The sequence below is a fragment of the Ammodytes marinus genome (assembly GCF_949987685.1).
Source record: "Ammodytes marinus genome assembly, chromosome: 14".
NCBI classification, from domain to species: Eukaryota; Metazoa; Chordata; class Actinopteri; order Uranoscopiformes; family Ammodytidae; genus Ammodytes; species Ammodytes marinus.
Genome location: NC_137218.1, coordinates 13,641,833 through 13,660,466, shown reverse-complemented (window position 1 = coordinate 13,660,466; position 18,634 = coordinate 13,641,833). Strand labels below are relative to the sequence as shown.

Sequence of the window (18,634 nt, the reverse complement as noted above, 5' to 3'; positions counted from 1 at the left end):
CATTGCTTTGTCATATGTATGTACAGCACTTTGCTCTACCTTTACTTTCAAATCAACAAGAGATTTTGAATTTTGGTCTCACCAAGCGTTCTCTTCACTTGTCCAAACATCATCCTATTTATCACATTGCCTGAATCAATCTGCATAATATTAGTTAGTCATCCTCAAAACCTGTCAGTTCCATGTTAGTTCTATATTTCATGGCACAGATTATCAGTGAATACATAAGACAGTCTACCAGTCTCATTGTAACAAATTTGATCATGTGTCGTGTGGCATTAATAACTTTTATCTCACCAAATTGAGATGCTTGAAGATTGACCAAATATTTAAACATACAGTATATCCATCCCTATTCATTAACGCATACTATCTGATGTATTTCTTTAAATTTGTGGCCCAATCATTTTCCTGCACCAGGACAACAGTTATTTCTTATCTTGCCTTTTTATCTCACCTATACGTATTGTGCCTGAATAAAAAAAAAATGTAAGTGCAAGTTTGGTAGAATAATAACTTGACTGTGGTAAGCAGTCTAAACAAAAGTCCTACGAATAGAATTTTGAATCTGGAGATATAAATAGAGAAAAATGCATGTACCTCAAATTCTGGTATGCTTTCACCATCTAGTGGTTTGTGTTAGAACTTCACTCGTTATTGTTTATTTTCATGCCTGTATATTAAAATTTTGGGGACTGTTGTAAAAGAAAATCAGCTAAACTTAAGTATTGTTTCATATTAGAAATGGCTGTAGAATTGCATATCCTGCTACTGATGTATCAAGTGTCAGCAAGATGATTTGGGTTGCACAAAATGTGAAATAGATTAAAATAAAAGGAATATGGGAATAATGATTCGTTAGTGCGCTGTGTCGTAGCAATTAAAAATGTATGTGTGACAATCACCCATCCAAGAGCTTTGTTTTTTCCTTTGATTAAAAAAAAAGTCAGATATCAGAGGGGTCATGAATAGTGGCCGACCAATACGTTTTTTTTCAATGGTCAATGCAGATATTTTGAGAGCAGCCTTTGTTTTTGTATTTGATTAAAATCAACACTTTTATAATAATAACAATTGAGGAATTCTTTTTAATTACATGACTATTATTAAATAAATGAAGACACAGCAAAATATTTGAAAAAAAAATTTGCATTGTCTTTTACACTCCCTGGTGTTGTTTCTGTATAATATTGCCATAAGAGACTTCTGGATTTCTGTCCAGCAGGCTGTAATTATTAAAATATTTGAGTGAAAATTCAAAATCACTTACAGTGCTCCACGGCCACACTAAGTGGAGTGCAGTGTCTGCGGACATTACTCTGCCTCATGAGTGCAGATATTGGCTAATGCCTATTATCTCAAAATGCCATTAATTGGCCCAATTAATGGGTCTCTAGTCATGAAAGGTTTTTGGGTGTAGAATGGTTTCAAATACAGGAAAAAAACAGCTGGGTAAATGTTAGAATGTCAGGTTTACAGATGCAGGACAAGATCTTATGATTGGACTTTAAAATTCAAGATTCCATTTAGATCCATCGTCTTTTTGCTGTTAAAGCAGTTCGGATGGATGTGAGTTTGAGCATTTCAGCACAATCATAATATCCCGCCTTCCTCCAATGCAGCCCCACCCCCTCATTCCTATCCCCGTTTTTTTTGTTTTGTTTTTGAAGAAACTTAATTTAGGCTACACAAGCAGACTTACTTGCTTAATACTGTCTCCGTGCACAAAGTGAGTTATATTGTGGCTGAAGAAACTGGTGGCTGTAGTAGGCTACCGGTACCGCGCTGATCTGCTTGTATCACTGGTTTCACTTCAGATATGTCGGCCAGAACACCACTTATGCTTATAATGAGACTAGGAGAGGAGGAGTAGGGTTTTATCCGCTCTTTATTTTCCTTCTTTCACAGGCACAGCCGCATATAGATCGCGGAAAAAGAACAAAGGCTTAAGCCGCGTGTCCACCTGCGTCAAGTTATCTGACGCGACGGCAAAGCCCATTCATTTCCTATGGAACTACGTCAGACGGCAGAAACGCCACCGCAAGGCATTATGGGGCACGTCGCGGCGAATGGTCGACAGCGGCGCGGCGAAAAAGTATTTCGCTGGATACTTTATGCAAATGAGAACGTCAAAAAGTGGGGCGGCAGCCAATGGAAACTCTGCGGCGAGAAATTGTTTATTGCCGTTGCTATGGTTTCATATCTAGAGATACATTTTCCCGCTGTCACCGCTAATGTCCAGCCCACAAACCCCCGCCCCCAAGCGGCGAATACGTCACCGCGTCGCGTCAGAACAAAATATGACTTGACGCAGGTGGACACGCGCCTTTAAACTCCGCTCGTGAGGAGACGTTTGAACAGCTGTTGCGACTCGCGAATCGCAGCCGCTAATAACATGCACAAACTATAACTTATAACAGCGATCGGGACTACATGTACATACTCACACACGGGTGATTCACATTTACACTCAGATAAACACGAATGATGGCTTACTGTGGCAACTTGCTCACACACATCTCACCGAGGGAGAAGCGAAAGGAAACTTACTGAACTGGCTCTCTGGCCGACTGACGTCACGGCCCAACACTAAACAAAACACAGCTTAACACACTGTAAGAAATAACAAGAAATAACAACACTGTAACCTTTTCTACAATGGTCGCTACTCGCTAGGCTACTGTCTGCCGTGGAATCAAAACAAACCCTTTCGTTGAGGACGCGCGTGCACGAATGTGCGGTACACAAGCAGACGGCAAACAGACAGGTCTGTCGGCCAATTAAATCGTTCGGTCCGAACGATTTGATTGGTTGTAGTTTTCACCTAATATTATGAGACTGAAATAATTGTTTCTTTTTATTCCTGGTGGGTCTACCATGCATTTTAGAGTGTAAAAACCTTATTTATACCATTTTAAAGTCATTTCAAATAAGTGTAAAAACTCTACAAAGGTAAGAATAGCTTTAATGTGTTTTGAGTTTGACAAACAGATGGAAACACAAAAGCCGGCGCGTAATATTTAACTCAGCACAAGCAAGTACACATGTTTAAAATAAAAAGGGATTTCAGCATTAAAAGTGACTAATTGATTTCTGAAGCTTTTGTCACCCATCAATTAATGGATATTTCATTGCAGGAAGCAACATGGATACTTCCACAAAAAGCTAATATTCAGAAAAAGCTATTCAGAATGGGATCATAACAACACTATTAGTTCAAGTATTCTTTCATGGAGGACCTATTTGGCTAGCTGGAGTGCCATTCTTTATACAGCTTACACTGTTTACATGAACCCACTAGAGGGCAGGCACAGCTTAACCCTCTGAGCTCTAGGGGTATTTTCTCCGATTTTACATACTTCTATAAATACCTATTTCAAATGAGCAAGAAGATAAATTATACCAAAGTGTTTTATATGGAAATGTTCAGAACACATTAGGCCTTTGTTTTCTGAGGTCTACTTATGTCCTAGACCATTGTGTCTATAAATAATTGGCTTAAATGCTGAAAAATGAGATTTTTGAAAAACCTGGAAATGTGTGTGAAAGAAGAACCTTTAGTCATCATGTTGAGTTGTTATGTTGAGTTGTTTTGGCTCTTGAAATCGCTTCTCCTAAGCCTTAGCTTCAAAAAGGCAGTGGAAATTTTCCAAAACACAGTAGGGGAGTGCACAAAACATGACTAATATAAAATTTGGTCCAGAGGCTTTTTGGTACAAATGTTGTCTCTATTTTCAAAAAACATTAAGAAATTAGACTGAATGAAGACTTTGAACCACATATAATGATTCATGGGATGTATACTAATAAAAGAGGAAGCATCACAAAACATTTTTCAAACAAACCATTAAGTAAATATAAAAACAATAATAACAAACTACTTTCACACTATGTATACTCTATGCACTATTTACAAGCTAAGTGGTAGCTGGGGAGCTTCTGGGTCTTGCTTCTCACAGTGTTTTCTAAGCCTGTAAGGGACTGACAGTATCACAAGAACATTCCCTGGAAAAAGGAGGACCTCTAGTTTGAGATGATGTTTTCATTTTATTTTTCAGCCATATCTTCAGGGAGATATTAATAAAGATATGCGCGCACGCGTAGACCTCAGAGGGTTAAAGTACAGAACTGTATTGTTATAGTGCATATTAATATTAAGATAATACGTTTATAAAAGTGCAGGAGAAATAAATAGATATCTATTGTGGTACATTATATAACACAGTTACTATTGAAGGCTCTATTGTTCCCTTTCCTGTAGGTATGTTTTGTGAAATTGTCCATGTATTCAAGTATATGGAGGTCATATACAAGTCTATTTTAATTCCATATACATTCTAATTTCATCATACTGTTCAATTTCATACACAATAACTAACTTCTATTCAAATCAGGATAAAGTAGGCTAAGGAATGCTAAAAAGGTAAATAGCAAAGAAGATGTCTTTGAACAGCCATAAAGTACACAGTAGTTAAAAGTTCACACATTTAATGCAGGAAATCTTCAAATGAGGTGAGGGATACTTGTGAAGTTCTTGTTTTTCTTTTAACATAGTGAAAGCTTTTTACAGTCAAGCCATTATAGTCCAATATATTCAAAATAAAAGTGGAAAATAAATAACTTAAGTTTCAAACTGTAAGGTTGGTTTGAATAAACAAATCGCATGTGACACCACATGATAACAGAGGTCGGGAGAGACACCTTTATGGGACGTTTGCTTAGTGTACATCATCATTTGATCTGAAATAGATCTGATCAACTAGGCCCATGTATAATATAGCACACAGTTCAGGCACAGGTGCATTGCTCCTATTGCTGTGCTTTAATTCTCCATGGATTGCTTTCTTGTTGCTGTGTTTGTCGTGAGCCAATTTTATTTCTTCTTACCAGTGCCAGGACTCTGATCTTAATCTCTTTGGTTTTCAAAGAATATACAACAGGATTGACGCAGGGTGGGACACAAGAGGCCAGAGACAGGCTTAGCACACGTTGGTCCGGGTCAATGGCCCGGAGATAAAACCCAACAGTAAAAATGGTAAGGAGAGGAATGTAAAATACAGCAACAAGAATGAGATGCTCAAAACAGGTAGCCAAAGCTTTCACCTGACTGTCCAATGACTTCATCCTGAACACGACCACAAGGATGCTGGCATAAGATATACAAATAAAAGTAAGGGGTCCCACAAGGAGCAAAACAGAGAGAAAAGAAGCTGCAAACCAATGCATTGAGTAATCATTACAGGCCAGTCTGAACACAGGAGCATAGTCACAGAAGTAGCTGAACACTCTGACAGAATTGCAAAAAGACAGTCGAGTCATTATACTTGTTGTAAATGTTGTTACTACCAGAGCAAAACACCAAGTCAGGCCAACGATACAAGACATGCTCCGCAGCGTGTTGATCGAGTTCTGACGCAGAGGGAAACATATTGCAATCAACCGGTCATAGGCAAGTATGGCGAGCGCATATGACTCCAATGATACAAATGCGTAATATATAAACATTTGTACAAAACACAAGTTGTATGGAATGAAACTGTCCTTAACCAGGAATATCTTAATCATGCTTGGAATAATGCATGTGTTAGTGACAATATCAATCACTGCAAGGTTGACCACAGCCAGAAATTTTGGAGTATGTAAACAGTAATTAAATGCAATAACATAGATCACCAAGCTATTGAACAGCACTGTACCCACATAAACAATCGCTAGAAAGATGATGTAGATACTGATGTTGGGAAATGACTCAAATCCGATGATATAGAAGCCTGGAGGATGAATGATGACAGACTTGTTTGGAACAGTCCCGAGAAAAGACATAGTTGAACTCCACAGGCTGTGTTCGAGGACAACTTCTGCTCAAAAGCTCTCCAGTCTAAAGAACATGAAAAAAATATCATATTACATTGCGCCTCTTCATACTCTATAAACCACAAGTATCATTTAATGCCAGTTGAATGAGCACATTATTACAAAGCTGTTAATCAAATTCAACCTCAAATACCAGTGAATTAATTACTTGATGTTCTCTTAAGAAGTGTGCCTCTGCAGCTCTATGAGATGCTTCACCCAGAAGCAGCAAAACAGGTGACTGCACGTGTGACCCACCTGTGTGTTGAATGGAAGGTATGCTCTCTTTTATTGATCTCTTGAGAAAAAGCTTCAAGCTGATAATGAGAAAGTCACTATGCAACACCCACATTATTGTCAACAATTCCATAGAGAGCTAACTGATTAGGCTACTTCTGCTGTGCAAAAAAACAGAATCTAATGATTGTTTTGGATGATGATTCAGTGAGTTTCAGCATCTCACAACAACAAGTTTACCAAAATAAAATAAATTGGTCAGATTATTTCTGGATCAAAAAATTTGATGTTGTACTGACAGTGCTGGTCTAAATATTTTTTATACCCCTTCGCTGGTGATAGCAAAAAGGCTGGCATGTTTTTAGGTTGTCCATCCGTCTGTACGTACGTATGCCTGGGCCAAGTTTGAACAAATGTCAACTTCGACTCAAGAATAAACGTGATTGGGATTTTTGGAGGTCAAAAGGTCAAAGTCTCATGTACGCAATATTTCAAATACGCTATGAGGGATATTTGTAAGATTTGGCACAAACTCACACTTTGACTAGAAGATACACTGGTTACATTTTGGAGGTCATAGGTCATGGTGACTTCAAATCTTGGGAGCACAATATTTTAAGAATGCATTGAGTTTTTTTTAATCAAATTTGACTCCCAGGTGGTAGTTTCTAGTTTTAAAGCATTTTACTTTTACAAAGATGAAACTCATATTTTTCTCTGGTGTCCATCTAGAGATGACAATCTTAAGACATGTGACATACAGTACTTTTGCTTTAATTTAACACTTTATCAAGTGAGCAAATGTTGTAGTATTTCCTAAAGCTACATGTATCTTTAAACAGGCAATGATTCTATTGGGCCCAATTTATTATGCCATTGCCAGAGAATGCTGCTTGACATTTGACCAGAAAAACAAACCGTTTACTGTGACACAGCGACACTTATTCATATCGGCTACACCCATTAAGTAATGGTTAATGCCTGATGAGGTGTCCACTTATCAGGAATGAATGGACGACGTGGAGGCGAGATCTGTCCGACGCACAGGGTCCCGCTTATACCATGGTCAATTATTAAAGAAAATAATAATTAGACCACTCATTTAATTTTCATACCTTTTTGCGGTCAAAATAGAAAGTTTTTAACAAATAACAATTTGTTTCCCTAGCAACGCCTGAGACCTTGAATAATAACTGGAATACTCATTGCCAACCCATAAGGTTCTTATGTAATGAAAACTTACGATGAGCTGCAAACATTTGAGTAAAAATGTACATGTAAATATACTGTATATTTGTTTTTTTATAGGATACAAATACCATAAACAAGCATTTGACACTTAAAGATCCCTGAAATATCTACTGAGAGGGACATTTTACAATTGAAAAATGTACTGTCCAGTGCTCTCTGGTGATATATACCATATGATAAAGACACTGTTTCTAAATGACCTTGACAAACATATAATTTCCTGTTACTTTTCAGCCAACATAATTACCTATATGAAATGTCTGTATAAGCTTCTATCAGTCAATAACATGTCAGATTTATCAGTTGGGCTATCCACCACACATTTGAAAGTTCAAAACAGGATCCTTTGTAGCTGCTCATACTTGTTTATTTATTACAAATAATTTATTTATGTACAATAGTGTCTTCCAATCTTAGGAGTGTCAAGCAGGTCAACGCCTCCTGGCCGCTGTGTGTGTGTGGGGTGTTGTCAGTTCAGCTGGGAGTAGACTCAGTGGAGGTGACCTGCTGCTTCCTTAGTTGTTCTCTCCTGACGTTTTGAAAATTCATCATGCAGTCTTTGAAAGTCTGGACCTGGCTCTGACACAGCCTCCAGTCCTGGTGTTCAGACATGCACTCCTGCACAGCGTAGTGTAGCTCGGCACAGCCAGTGCGGGATATCATCCGGTCCACGGGGTCGTCCTCATCCTCGTCCTTACGACTGCGGTCATGGGGGGAGGCCATCCTGTTTCAACGAATGGCACAACACATATTAGGAATTGTAGCTTCCATCCTTGATGTTCCTTTAGCATGCCCTTTGCTGCCCAGACCTCTTAAAATAGGCTAGTAAGATTTAACTCTGATTCTCCGGCTGTAAAATCTGTAGAACGACCTTCCTTTAAACTATCTCTTTGAGCATTTTGAGAGGGCGTTTTTAAAACCTTGTTAAAGGGTACATGCCTACTGCTCCATTTGATATTTTCTCATCTTATGAGTCTTTATCGTTGGTGTGTGCTGTAAATCTATGCCATCTCTTATAACAATTTGTAAAGTTAATTCATCGATAATAATAAACCGGCAACACTCTGCATGGAGACATTTTGCACAGAGAATACTTCGTGGGTTAAAGTTAAGTGCATTTTCCTGATAACAGGCTACTTCTGCACTCATACTCGAGTGTGACTTTGAAGGACAAATAGGCCTACTTCCACAACAGAGTTCCAAAGACGGAAACAAGCTACTCCTCAATGTCAGGATACCGCGGATATTGATCATCTGTGGTTTAATTTTAATTGAGGAAGAGCCAGGAGGTTTTGGTTTGAAGCCGAAACGTAAAGCACGGGCTGCTTCACGTTAGTCCTCGACTCTGGCTTGCTTACATGTTAACATTAGCCTGCTGCTGTTCTTACCTGTTTATTTGAACTCTGGGCGAATCTGTCTGTCGCGGCACTGGTATTACGGTTTCATAACCTGCATTACTCTGTAGTTCTCATAGCTAACCACACGGCCAACACTGCAGATCGCTGCAGATCAACACCGAACACGAAACGCAGAAGACGACAGCGTAGCAGTAAAATACTTCCGTCGGTCCAAAACATCAGTTCCGCTTTATCTCTTCTTCTACTTCTTTAGTTAGGCAGACTAGACGCAGCTATGGCGTATTGCTGCCCCCTATTGTTTGCTATTTAGACCTACATCGAATCATTTTATACAATCCAGTTTTATGAAGAAAATCCACCAATTTCTTTGTTTTTACCAAATAACCCAGATTCAGGAGAGTGCGCATATTAAAAACTGTTTCCCCATCTGCTCCAAATTTCCTGAAAAGAGTCCTGCTTTGACTGGAGTAGCCTATATTTTGGTTCTGCTTTATTGCAATGTAGGCCTACATTTATTTCAGTGTAAAATGATTGTAATAATGGTACTTCTCTCTTCACTATATTTATCTGACGTATTTTTCATATTTCTTTCCTTTCCAGTGTATTTCAATATATGGTGATATAACAAAAAAACTGTAATCTAATAAACTGAATGATTGCTCATAGTTATCCCGGACTGCATGTTCTAGTAGTCCAGATGCCATGTAGATAATACAGTGCGGTCACACCATCCAGCGGTCTGAGGCATATATTTTGCTTTCACTCAAGGCTTCATGTTAAAGCTACAATATGATGTATTCAAGTAGGCCTAATACCCTATAATGATCTTATGGACCATTTTATAATGTTTTGATTTGGTAACATTTAAAGCAAAAAAAAGGTCTTCTTTTGTCTCAGATAACATGAAGACCAATGGGTTGGATAATTGAGCTTGCTCAGAAGTGGTGTATTGACTTGATAAACCCTAAAAAAGAGCAAACTGAGTTGTTGAAGGGAAGAACACATGAAATCCCCCAAGAGGGAAAATTCACAAAGGAAGTTGTGCAGATATTGCAACATTTGATGTTTTTATGTTTTTTTAATTTTATTTAACCTTTATTTAACCAGGCAAATTGCTTTAGGTCAAATGACCTCTTTTTCGAGGAAGGCCTGGCCAAAATGGCAGCAGCTAGAATGAATCAAATAGAAGACAAACATAAAAAGAAAGCAGACATGAGAAAACAGAGACGAAAGCACAGACATGAGAACATAAGAAAAAAGCACAGACATGAGAAGACAGAGACAAATACATTCCAATGGGTGAAAGAAAAACAATTTTGAGGAAATGATAAAATACTACACAGTGAAACATTTACACATTCCAAAATTTGCCATTAAGAAACATGTAATTCGAGTTTTAAAATCATTCATGGTGAAGAGTTCCTGTAATTTGAGTGTTTTTTGTATAGTGTTCCAGGCGGAGGGAGCAGAGTACATGAAAGCCCTCTTCCCAAACTCAGTACGGGTTCTGGGGACAGAGGTGGAAAGAAAGTCCAGAGAGCGTAAACTGTATGATGAATCTGATTTAAAAGTGAGGTATGTGCAGAGATATGAGGGGAGTAGTCCAGTAATTGCTTTGTAAATGAAGGTGTACCAGTGAAGAAGCCTGCGAGCTGACAAGGACAGCCAGCCCACTTTGGAATACAGGGTGCAATGATGGGTGAGTGATTTACAGCCGGTGATGAATCTTAAAGCACAATGATATGTAGCATCAAGCACATGAAGTGAAGTGGAGCAGGCATTCATGTACAGTACGTCACCATAATCTAGTAATGGAATAAAAGTAGCCGCAATTAGCCTTTTTTTAGAAACAAAAGAAAAACAGGATTTATGCCTGAAATAAAAGCCCAGTCTCACTTTGAGTTTCTTTGTCAGGTTCTCAATATGGGGTTTAAAAGACAAATTATTGTCAAGGATGATACCAAGATATTTATAAGTGGTAACAGACAGTATCACTCCACTTTGGTTAGCGGGATTTCTCTCATTGCAAAGAATAGGATCATCCATCAGAATCAGAAACACTTTATTGATCCCGGGGGAAATTCGCTGCCTAATTTGAAAAGTTTTAATAGTGGACATGTAAACAAGGTGTGGGCTAAAGGGAAGGAAAATATCAGCTCCCCCGAAAGAAAAATGTATTACAATTTTTGGGGGATGGAAAAGATGCCATTTTTGCCATTAATTTTTTATTTATTTTTTATTCATGTATAAAGTTTGGCTTTTTTATGTTTGATTCATACTTAAGGGTGATTAATATAATTGATTTCAATAAAGATACAGGTATGCAGGCTATTCCTGCCATCACGAATAAAGCGTGGACTCACTTTAACTCAAAGATCAGAAAAAGACAAACATTCTTACCCCACTCAGTCATTTCATCACATGCAGGAGTGACCAATCACATACTGTACATTACTCATCAGTAAGATGTTTTGTAGATATAATTTTTGAATTTTGCACAATTCAATGCAGAGAATGACAAATGTATTAAATGAATACAGCTAGGGTGAGGCACTGACAACAATTTATTGAAAAACTACTTTTGTAATACTTTAATGATCCCCTAAATTAACAATAACTTAGGCTACAATGTATTTTGTAAACTGTGTTTGTACTGTGACAAACACATGCAACAACTTCTCTGTTGCATAATATTCCCTGAGGATGCAGTTATTATTATACAGTCAGTGGTGAGCCAAAACAAAAAGGTTCTAATGAGCCCACATCGTGTGAGACTTTCAGTTAATGACATCGACTTTAACAACCAACCATTTACTGTTTACACCTCAGACTAATTAATCTCAGTTTCACCTATTAGGAATAAAGACAATTATGAATGAAGGGAATTGCTTACTCTGCTAAATTCCCTGTGTTTACCTGTTGTTGAAGCAAATGACATGCTTAAAGTCCCACCTAATAGTTTTGTTGCAGGCCTTCTTCAAGGACTTAGAAACACTTCAAACTGTATGTAACTGATTTCATTGTTTGCTTTTTAGGCCAATCTTCTTTTAGGACTGTAAAACTCTTAATCTAGGTTTTTAAATTAAAAATGTTCTTTTCCGTTCATTTTCTACTTGTAATACATGTATTAGATCTAACATGATGCTTACCTAAATCATTGATACATGTACAGTAAAGCCTAATGACATGGGTACTGTGTCATATAAACTAAGGAACATACAAAATCAGTTACAATATACAATTAATTTAAACCTCTACCCATTTACTTTGAGCAGGAAGGTCTACGTTTTACTTAGAAAAGCTTAAATATACAATTTAGAAAATGATGTAATGTAAAGACCCTGGTCATACCTAAAACCCAAATACAGTTCCTTTTCTCTACATACTCCTTTCTCTCCTGCAACTTTTAATTTCAATGACCAGAAATCATCAAAACCTTTAAGTCAATATTTGTTTTCCTATAGAGGTTGAGTAATGGACCCTTGGAGAAAGCTTAGCTAAATGTGACACAATATGACTATGACATGCATTTCTGGTGAGAGACAGCCATCACAGTAAAAAGCTTTGCAAGTGCTTTAGGTAAACACAGAAAGACACTCTGTTTTAGCAGACATTTATTTATTGGAGACATTAATGTGAGATACAGTAAAATAAGGTCAAGGAGTGTTTTGGGAAACAAATTATTCAAATGTACAAATATCATACAATTACATTCAAATAAAACAACACTTATTTTATGTATAAATAATTCAGGAACATACAGTGACAAAATAATCTGGACATGTATGTCATTAAAATGTTGGCAGAATTAAGCATCCGGACATGTAATTCATTAAAATGTTGGCAGAACATAAAATAAATATAAATATTAGGAAAAATGTCATTATTGAAGGATAAGGAAGAGATAATATGATAGGTGGAAACCTGGCTGTAACACAGCTTCACAGATAACACCACACACTCACTGTCTTCACTGTGTCTTCAAGGGTTTATTTTAGTTCTACGAACCAGTGCCAGGGCTCTGTTTTTAATCTCTTTGGTTTTCAAAGAATATAAAAGAGGATTGATGCAGGGTGGGATGCAAGAGGCAAGAGACAGGCTAAGAACACGTAGGTCCGGGTCAATGGCTCGCACATAAAGCCCAATTAGGAAAATGGTGAACAAAGGAATGTAAAATACAGCAATAAGTACCAGGTGCTCAATGCAAGTGGCAAGAGCTTTCATCCTGCTGCTAACTGATTTCATCCTGAACACAGTGACCAGAATGCTGATATAGGACAGGAAAATGAAAGTTAAGGGGGCCATCAGATTCACCATACTGGAAGCCGAAGCCATGGACCAATGCTTTGAGTAATCATTACAGGCCAGTCTGAACACAGGTGCATAGTCACAGAAATAGCTGAACACTCTGACAGAATTGCAAAAAGACAGTTGAGTCATGATCACAATGCTGTATGTCACTCTACCCAGATTGTAAACCCAAGTCACGCCTATAATACAAGACATGATTGGCATGGTGTTGAACAAGTTCTGGCGCATAGGGAGACATATAGCGATAAACCTGTCATAGGCAAGTATAGCAAGTGCATATGACTCCAGAGATATACCTGTATAGTAGACATACATTTGTAACAGACATACGTTGAATGGAACAAAGTTGCTCTTGAAGAGGAATGTCTTAATCATGCTGGGAATGGTGCTTGTGTTTAAGATAAGGTCAATTACTGCGAGGTTGACCACAGCCAGAAATTTTGGAGTGTGTAAGCAGTGGTCATTAGCAATGATGTAGATCAATAAAATATTGAACATTAGTGTAACCGCATAGACAAATGCTAGAAAGATCATGTAGACATTGATGAAGGAAAATGATTCAAATCCAATTATATAGAAGCCTGGGGGATGAATGATAACGGAGTTGTTTAAAACAGTCCTGATAGAAGACATAGTTGAAGCTCTGCGGTTAACAACTCTCCAGTCTGAAATAAAAATGGAAAACAAAACATTGTATTACTTAACACATTTATCTTCTCAATCCCATGCTTCTGAGTAATACATCCGAAAACAAAACATTGTACTTTGGGCTCACCTGTTCTTTCGATGGTTGGTTTACTCAATATGACTCCAATTTGATGTTGACAGCCATTGACTGTCTGCATGTTTGACCCGAGTGCAGGGGATAATATACCATTTGCATTGATCTCCAGAGGTACTATGCAGTCTTCCAATGAAGACTAATATGAATAAACAATACCTTAATGAGCGGTGCCCTGTTACTGAAATAAGAGGCGTATCTATGGAGAGTGGTGTCTTGTTTTTTTAAACTTATTTGCAGACAAAACAAACAACATGTCATTATTGTTTTATAATTAAAAGCATAGCACCTCATTAATCCTTTCTCTTCAAGTTTAGAAAACACTGAAACCCAATTAACAGTGTTTTGAACAAAGACATAGGCCAGATTTATTGTTGTCTTTTCAATACAAGTGGTTTAAACACGCACATGTTCTTTATATGAAACAACCTTATTAACTTAGATAGTTGTCTACTTTTAAATATGTGGGATGCTTTTTTGTGCATTTAAATCCATCTTTTAATAAGGAATTACTAAACAAATATGCACACAGTATAATGTTGGTTTGTTGCTGAACTGCTTTCATGGCCACAGACAGAGATGAGATTTTACCATCATTCTAGGGGTCCAATTTCAATGAGACAGCAGTGCCAAAAGTAGATTAATCCTTGGTATAACTCCATCGGGATGATTTGAGGCTTTTCTTGTATTTCATTCTTAAATTCTGAAACTCTTTTTACCGCATACTTATTTGTAAATCACTTGTCTGTGCTCCAACATAGAAAATGAGGCATAGATGGGTCTGAGTGATGCAAACGTTGGACACCTGTTTAGTCACAGACCTGGTCAGAAACCTCTTGACCAATTAGGTCTCAGAATTTTGTGTAAACCAGTGATGGTGCTGGTCTAGACTTTATTGACGTATCATGAAAGAAGACTACATGATTGTTTGTCTGTAAACCTTATGGTAGGCCGAAGAATGTATGAAAGACCCATAGACAAGCCCTCAGTAAGATTTGCTTAACATTTCAAGCTTAAGCTTGAGTGAAAGGAACCACAGTGGCCTTCGATATATCACCAGTGAGAGACCTGTTAAGAAGATTTCAGGTGAAGAATTCATACACCACCAATAGCATAAGTTTCATTGAGCATTCAACTCCAGCTGCTCCACTTCTGCTACGTTACCCACACCTCAAGGGTTTACCCTCGACTCATTGGTCCCGATCTCCCAAATTTTGTCATTGCAACTGGACCTGTGCACACTGGCCCTCAAGGCACTTCATTCATAGACTGGACAGCCCTGGGATGGTGTCGTGTGGTGACCGAATTTCCATCATGCTGACAAAGACAAAGGCGAGGCTGGACAATTCAATGTTCCAAGTTTATTGCAGGAGTTTCCATTAGACAATACAGAGGACTTGGTGGTAGCATGAGCAAGGAGGGCTGTCCCCCAAAAGCTAGCTAGCCCACACCTGTGCGTAGTCTTATATCAAACCCTTGGCATGCTGGTACTCCCTAAAATAGGCATATGGTTTCATATCACAGGTCCCAGCAACAGATGATGTTTATCTATTAAAAGTTTGTTTTCGTCTCTCACAGTGACCTCTAACATTTAAAGGCCTTTGCTCAGCAAACTCTGGTATTAACCATTCAAAATCCACCACACTGGCTTGTAAGGGCCTTCATGTCTGAAGAATGTGAATGTCTGTCACAAGTTTGAAGAAACAGCTTATAACAAGTATCATAGGATGTCTGTGACGGCTGAGGTTGAAGCTCAGTGCGGGACCGTAATGACAAGAACATTAAAAAATCTGCATATTTGAACACCAGCCTCAACCACATACTTCTGCGTACCTGCTACGTTTTGATTATTGCACACTTTTGAGATATTTAATTTAATTCAAAATGAACTAAGGGCCACAGTGTAATCTGTAGAATGTTAGTAAACAACTTTATTTGACTTGAAGAGAAACATGTCTAATGTGTCATTCTCTGAGGTTGCACTTACTATAAACTGGGCATAACTTTTTGCTGCATCTGGCACCTAAGAGTCTTTCTAATTAACCCAGTTTGAGATTTCATCATCAGGGAACACGGGTTAATGACCTTTCTCATAAAAAACAAACAAACCTATTACAGTTTAAACCGTTGTCTAATTAATGTCATCTGCATCTATTAGCAGTTCTTTTAGTCTTACATTCGGAACAAAATTGGGGCCCCTGTGCACCGCCAGGTTTTCCCCAAGTGTGCCTCCTCTGAAATAACAAAAAAGTTTCTTTAGACTAAACTGTAACACATAATTTGATTTTGCATCATGAAACACAACTCATTGTTCAACTATCAAAAGACTATACAAGCTGTACTGTGTAGCTTTACAGTCAAGACAATAGCTATACATGCAAATATACCTCTTCAATAAACATACTTGTTTTCCCCTAATCAACTATAAACTATAAAAAATATATGACTGACTTTAAACTGGTTACTTATGGAAACACAGAGTGATCAAGGATTGGCAGTAACAGTTATGCAAAGCATAAATATATATAAAATAATATAAATAATTTAATTAGTCTTAAAACACGTTCACACTTTGTATAAACTTGGATTGTATGAACAAAGTCAAAAATGTAAAAACATTAACAATGTATAGTATTCCCTACGAGGACTTTAATTACCAAACAGGACACGGTGACCCCGGATAAAAGGATTCTCTCCTTGTCTCTGCCACTGGGGAACACTTGCTAAGTTGCTAATGAGCCCTATTTGTGATGTCATACCAAAGGGATGCTGCTTAATGACCGCATGCCTGTAACAAACAAACCTTTTACTGTTCAGATTTAAGCTTAATTAATCTCATCTGCATCCATTAAGGGGTTTTGCACTCTTGCAGATACAACTCTAATTGGAAAGGGTGTACACTCATCTTAATGAGTCATAAGGGTTCTTGAAAAGCTCAAGTGAACTTTCTAATTGTCTAATAGTTACCTCTTCTTTAAAGGGCTAAATGAGATTGGTCCCCTGCACACGAGGGGGGGACCTGAGGTGGAAGGAAAGATGGCTATTTGTTGAATGGTAGGTTGTTTTTTTAAATTAAGTGTCAGGCTTTCCTCAGAATGTAAATTCTCTTCAAAATATTTACATTCCCAAGTTACCTTTTAATGAATGAAGAAATAGAATAATTAGGCAAAAGGTTAGACATAGAGGGTTTGTTTGTTTACAGAAAAGGTCATTAAGCATATTTCCCCGGTGATGCCATCACAACCGGTACTCATTAGTGAGACTCTTAGGAGTTAAAGAGACGTAATCATTTTGTCATCATATACTTTTTGGTAATAAAATGAATGATACAACCCAACAGGAATCTCAAGAATGTTTCAAGACAAGGTAATTTATAATTATATAATTAATGTATTTGATGTCAGTGAACACTCTTTTTGAAGGTCTCTGTCTTGTCTCCGAAACAACCACATTTGAACTCGGTTTGGTCTCGGTCAAAGACAAAGAGAATTTTTTATTTCAAGAAAATAAATACAGTATGGTAATAAACGAGATGAATGAATAAATCATGTTTTTTGTGGATCTTTCAGATCATTTTAAGAAGTGCTGATGGTTTGAGCAAGAAACCCAAGGATGCTTTACATAAGTACAGGGGGATGAAAATAAAGTAATAACACAAGGAGTGACTGAAAAGATAGATAAATGAAAACTGTCTGCGAATTGAAAGGGGACAAACTGAAATGAGGCCAAAGGCCTGTTTGTATATGTACTTGGTAATCCCTCAGAATAAAAAATAACCTTTTATTTACTGTAGCCTAGTAAATCTGAATGAGCTAAGCCCTTTTTTTTTTTTTTACTTTTATTTTACAATTTTTTTACATACGGACAAAAAAAACAGAGTAAGTAAACACATACAATACATACACAACCCCCACCCCTCCTCCCTCCCTCATATAAACAGAAGTGAAATAAATAACTAAGACAAAATGATTAAGAGCTAAGCCTTTTTGACCTTTATATGTTCCTGTAAAACAAACATGTTTAGAAATTAGGATAGGCCTTTCAATATGAAAAAGCACAACAGAGGTCCTTAAATATAACTTCTCTCTAAGTTGACTCTAAAGAGCTTGGTTGTAACTTGGTCTGACCACGTGATGTGACCTTGAGGTTTTAAGGCCTGACTTCTTTTTTTTTGTGTTTTTTAATACCTTTACACAAAAAAAGCTACAATGTAGTCATATGGCCACACGAGGGCAGTAGTTGGCAGTTTGATATATTGTAATGTAAATGGCAAGAAGGGTTCAAAAAAGTTAGTGTGTACTTGCACACTGATTGATATAATAACATCATACTCTTCTGAACAAAGTCAACTGCAGAATATAATGTTGGAGCTGCATGATTCAGTTTAGCATATGATGTACACCCGGATTTACAGCATTCAGGAGTAGTCCCTGTTATTATTATTATAAACAAACAATAACAATGGTATAAGTAATGTGGTTGCATGCTGAAAATTCAGATTGGAGTGATACGCTTGATGCTGCACCGAGAGGAAAGAGCTCCTTGAATGCCCAGAAAGTGACAGGCGAGTTGTCGGAGCAGATGAGGTAACGGGCCAACGTTATGACCGGTCGGATGATGATTGGCAGATTTTCTCGAGTGAAGGACAGCATTAAATATTCAGACTGCTGACACCACTTCTTTTTAACTTACAGCCATTTGAATGAGAAACTGTCCATCACGCATTAAAACTTCTCAAACTAACTCATTGGCAGATAATAACAGCTAGGTGGTGGCATGATTGATGGGATTTTGCACTTTTATTCGTTCAGATGATTAGGTGTTTTAAGGCCTTTGGATGTTC

The 18,634-nt window shown here is 37.6% G+C and overlaps 3 protein-coding genes across 3 annotated transcripts; all 3 read right to left on the bottom strand.

Moving 5' to 3' along the window:
• Window positions 1-4,809: 4,809 nt before the first annotated feature.
• Window positions 4,810-5,823, bottom strand: LOC307260652 (olfactory receptor 1M1-like; the record flags this gene model as incomplete). Its single annotated transcript, XM_080040929.1, has 1 exon — window positions 4,810-5,823. The coding sequence occupies one exon, from the start codon at window positions 5,821-5,823 to the stop codon at window positions 4,810-4,812; it is 1,014 nt and encodes a 337-aa protein (XP_079897055.1).
• A 1,795-nt stretch (window positions 5,824-7,618) lies between these two features.
• Window positions 7,619-8,872, bottom strand: coa4 (cytochrome c oxidase assembly factor 4 homolog). Its single transcript, XM_080041607.1, has 2 exons — window positions 8,730-8,872; window positions 7,619-8,065 (listed from the first exon to the last, which is right to left on the bottom strand). The coding sequence occupies exon 2, from the start codon at window positions 8,062-8,064 to the stop codon at window positions 7,816-7,818; it is 249 nt and encodes an 82-aa protein (XP_079897733.1). The 5' UTR covers window position 8,065; window positions 8,730-8,872; the 3' UTR covers window positions 7,619-7,815.
• A 3,808-nt stretch (window positions 8,873-12,680) lies between these two features.
• On the bottom strand, window positions 12,681-13,643 carry LOC307261143 (olfactory receptor 52E8-like; the record flags this gene model as incomplete). The annotated part of the gene is made up of 1 exon (XM_080041606.1): window positions 12,681-13,643. The coding sequence occupies one exon, from the start codon at window positions 13,641-13,643 to the stop codon at window positions 12,681-12,683; it is 963 nt and encodes a 320-aa protein (XP_079897732.1).
• Window positions 13,644-18,634: the final 4,991 nt, after the last annotated feature.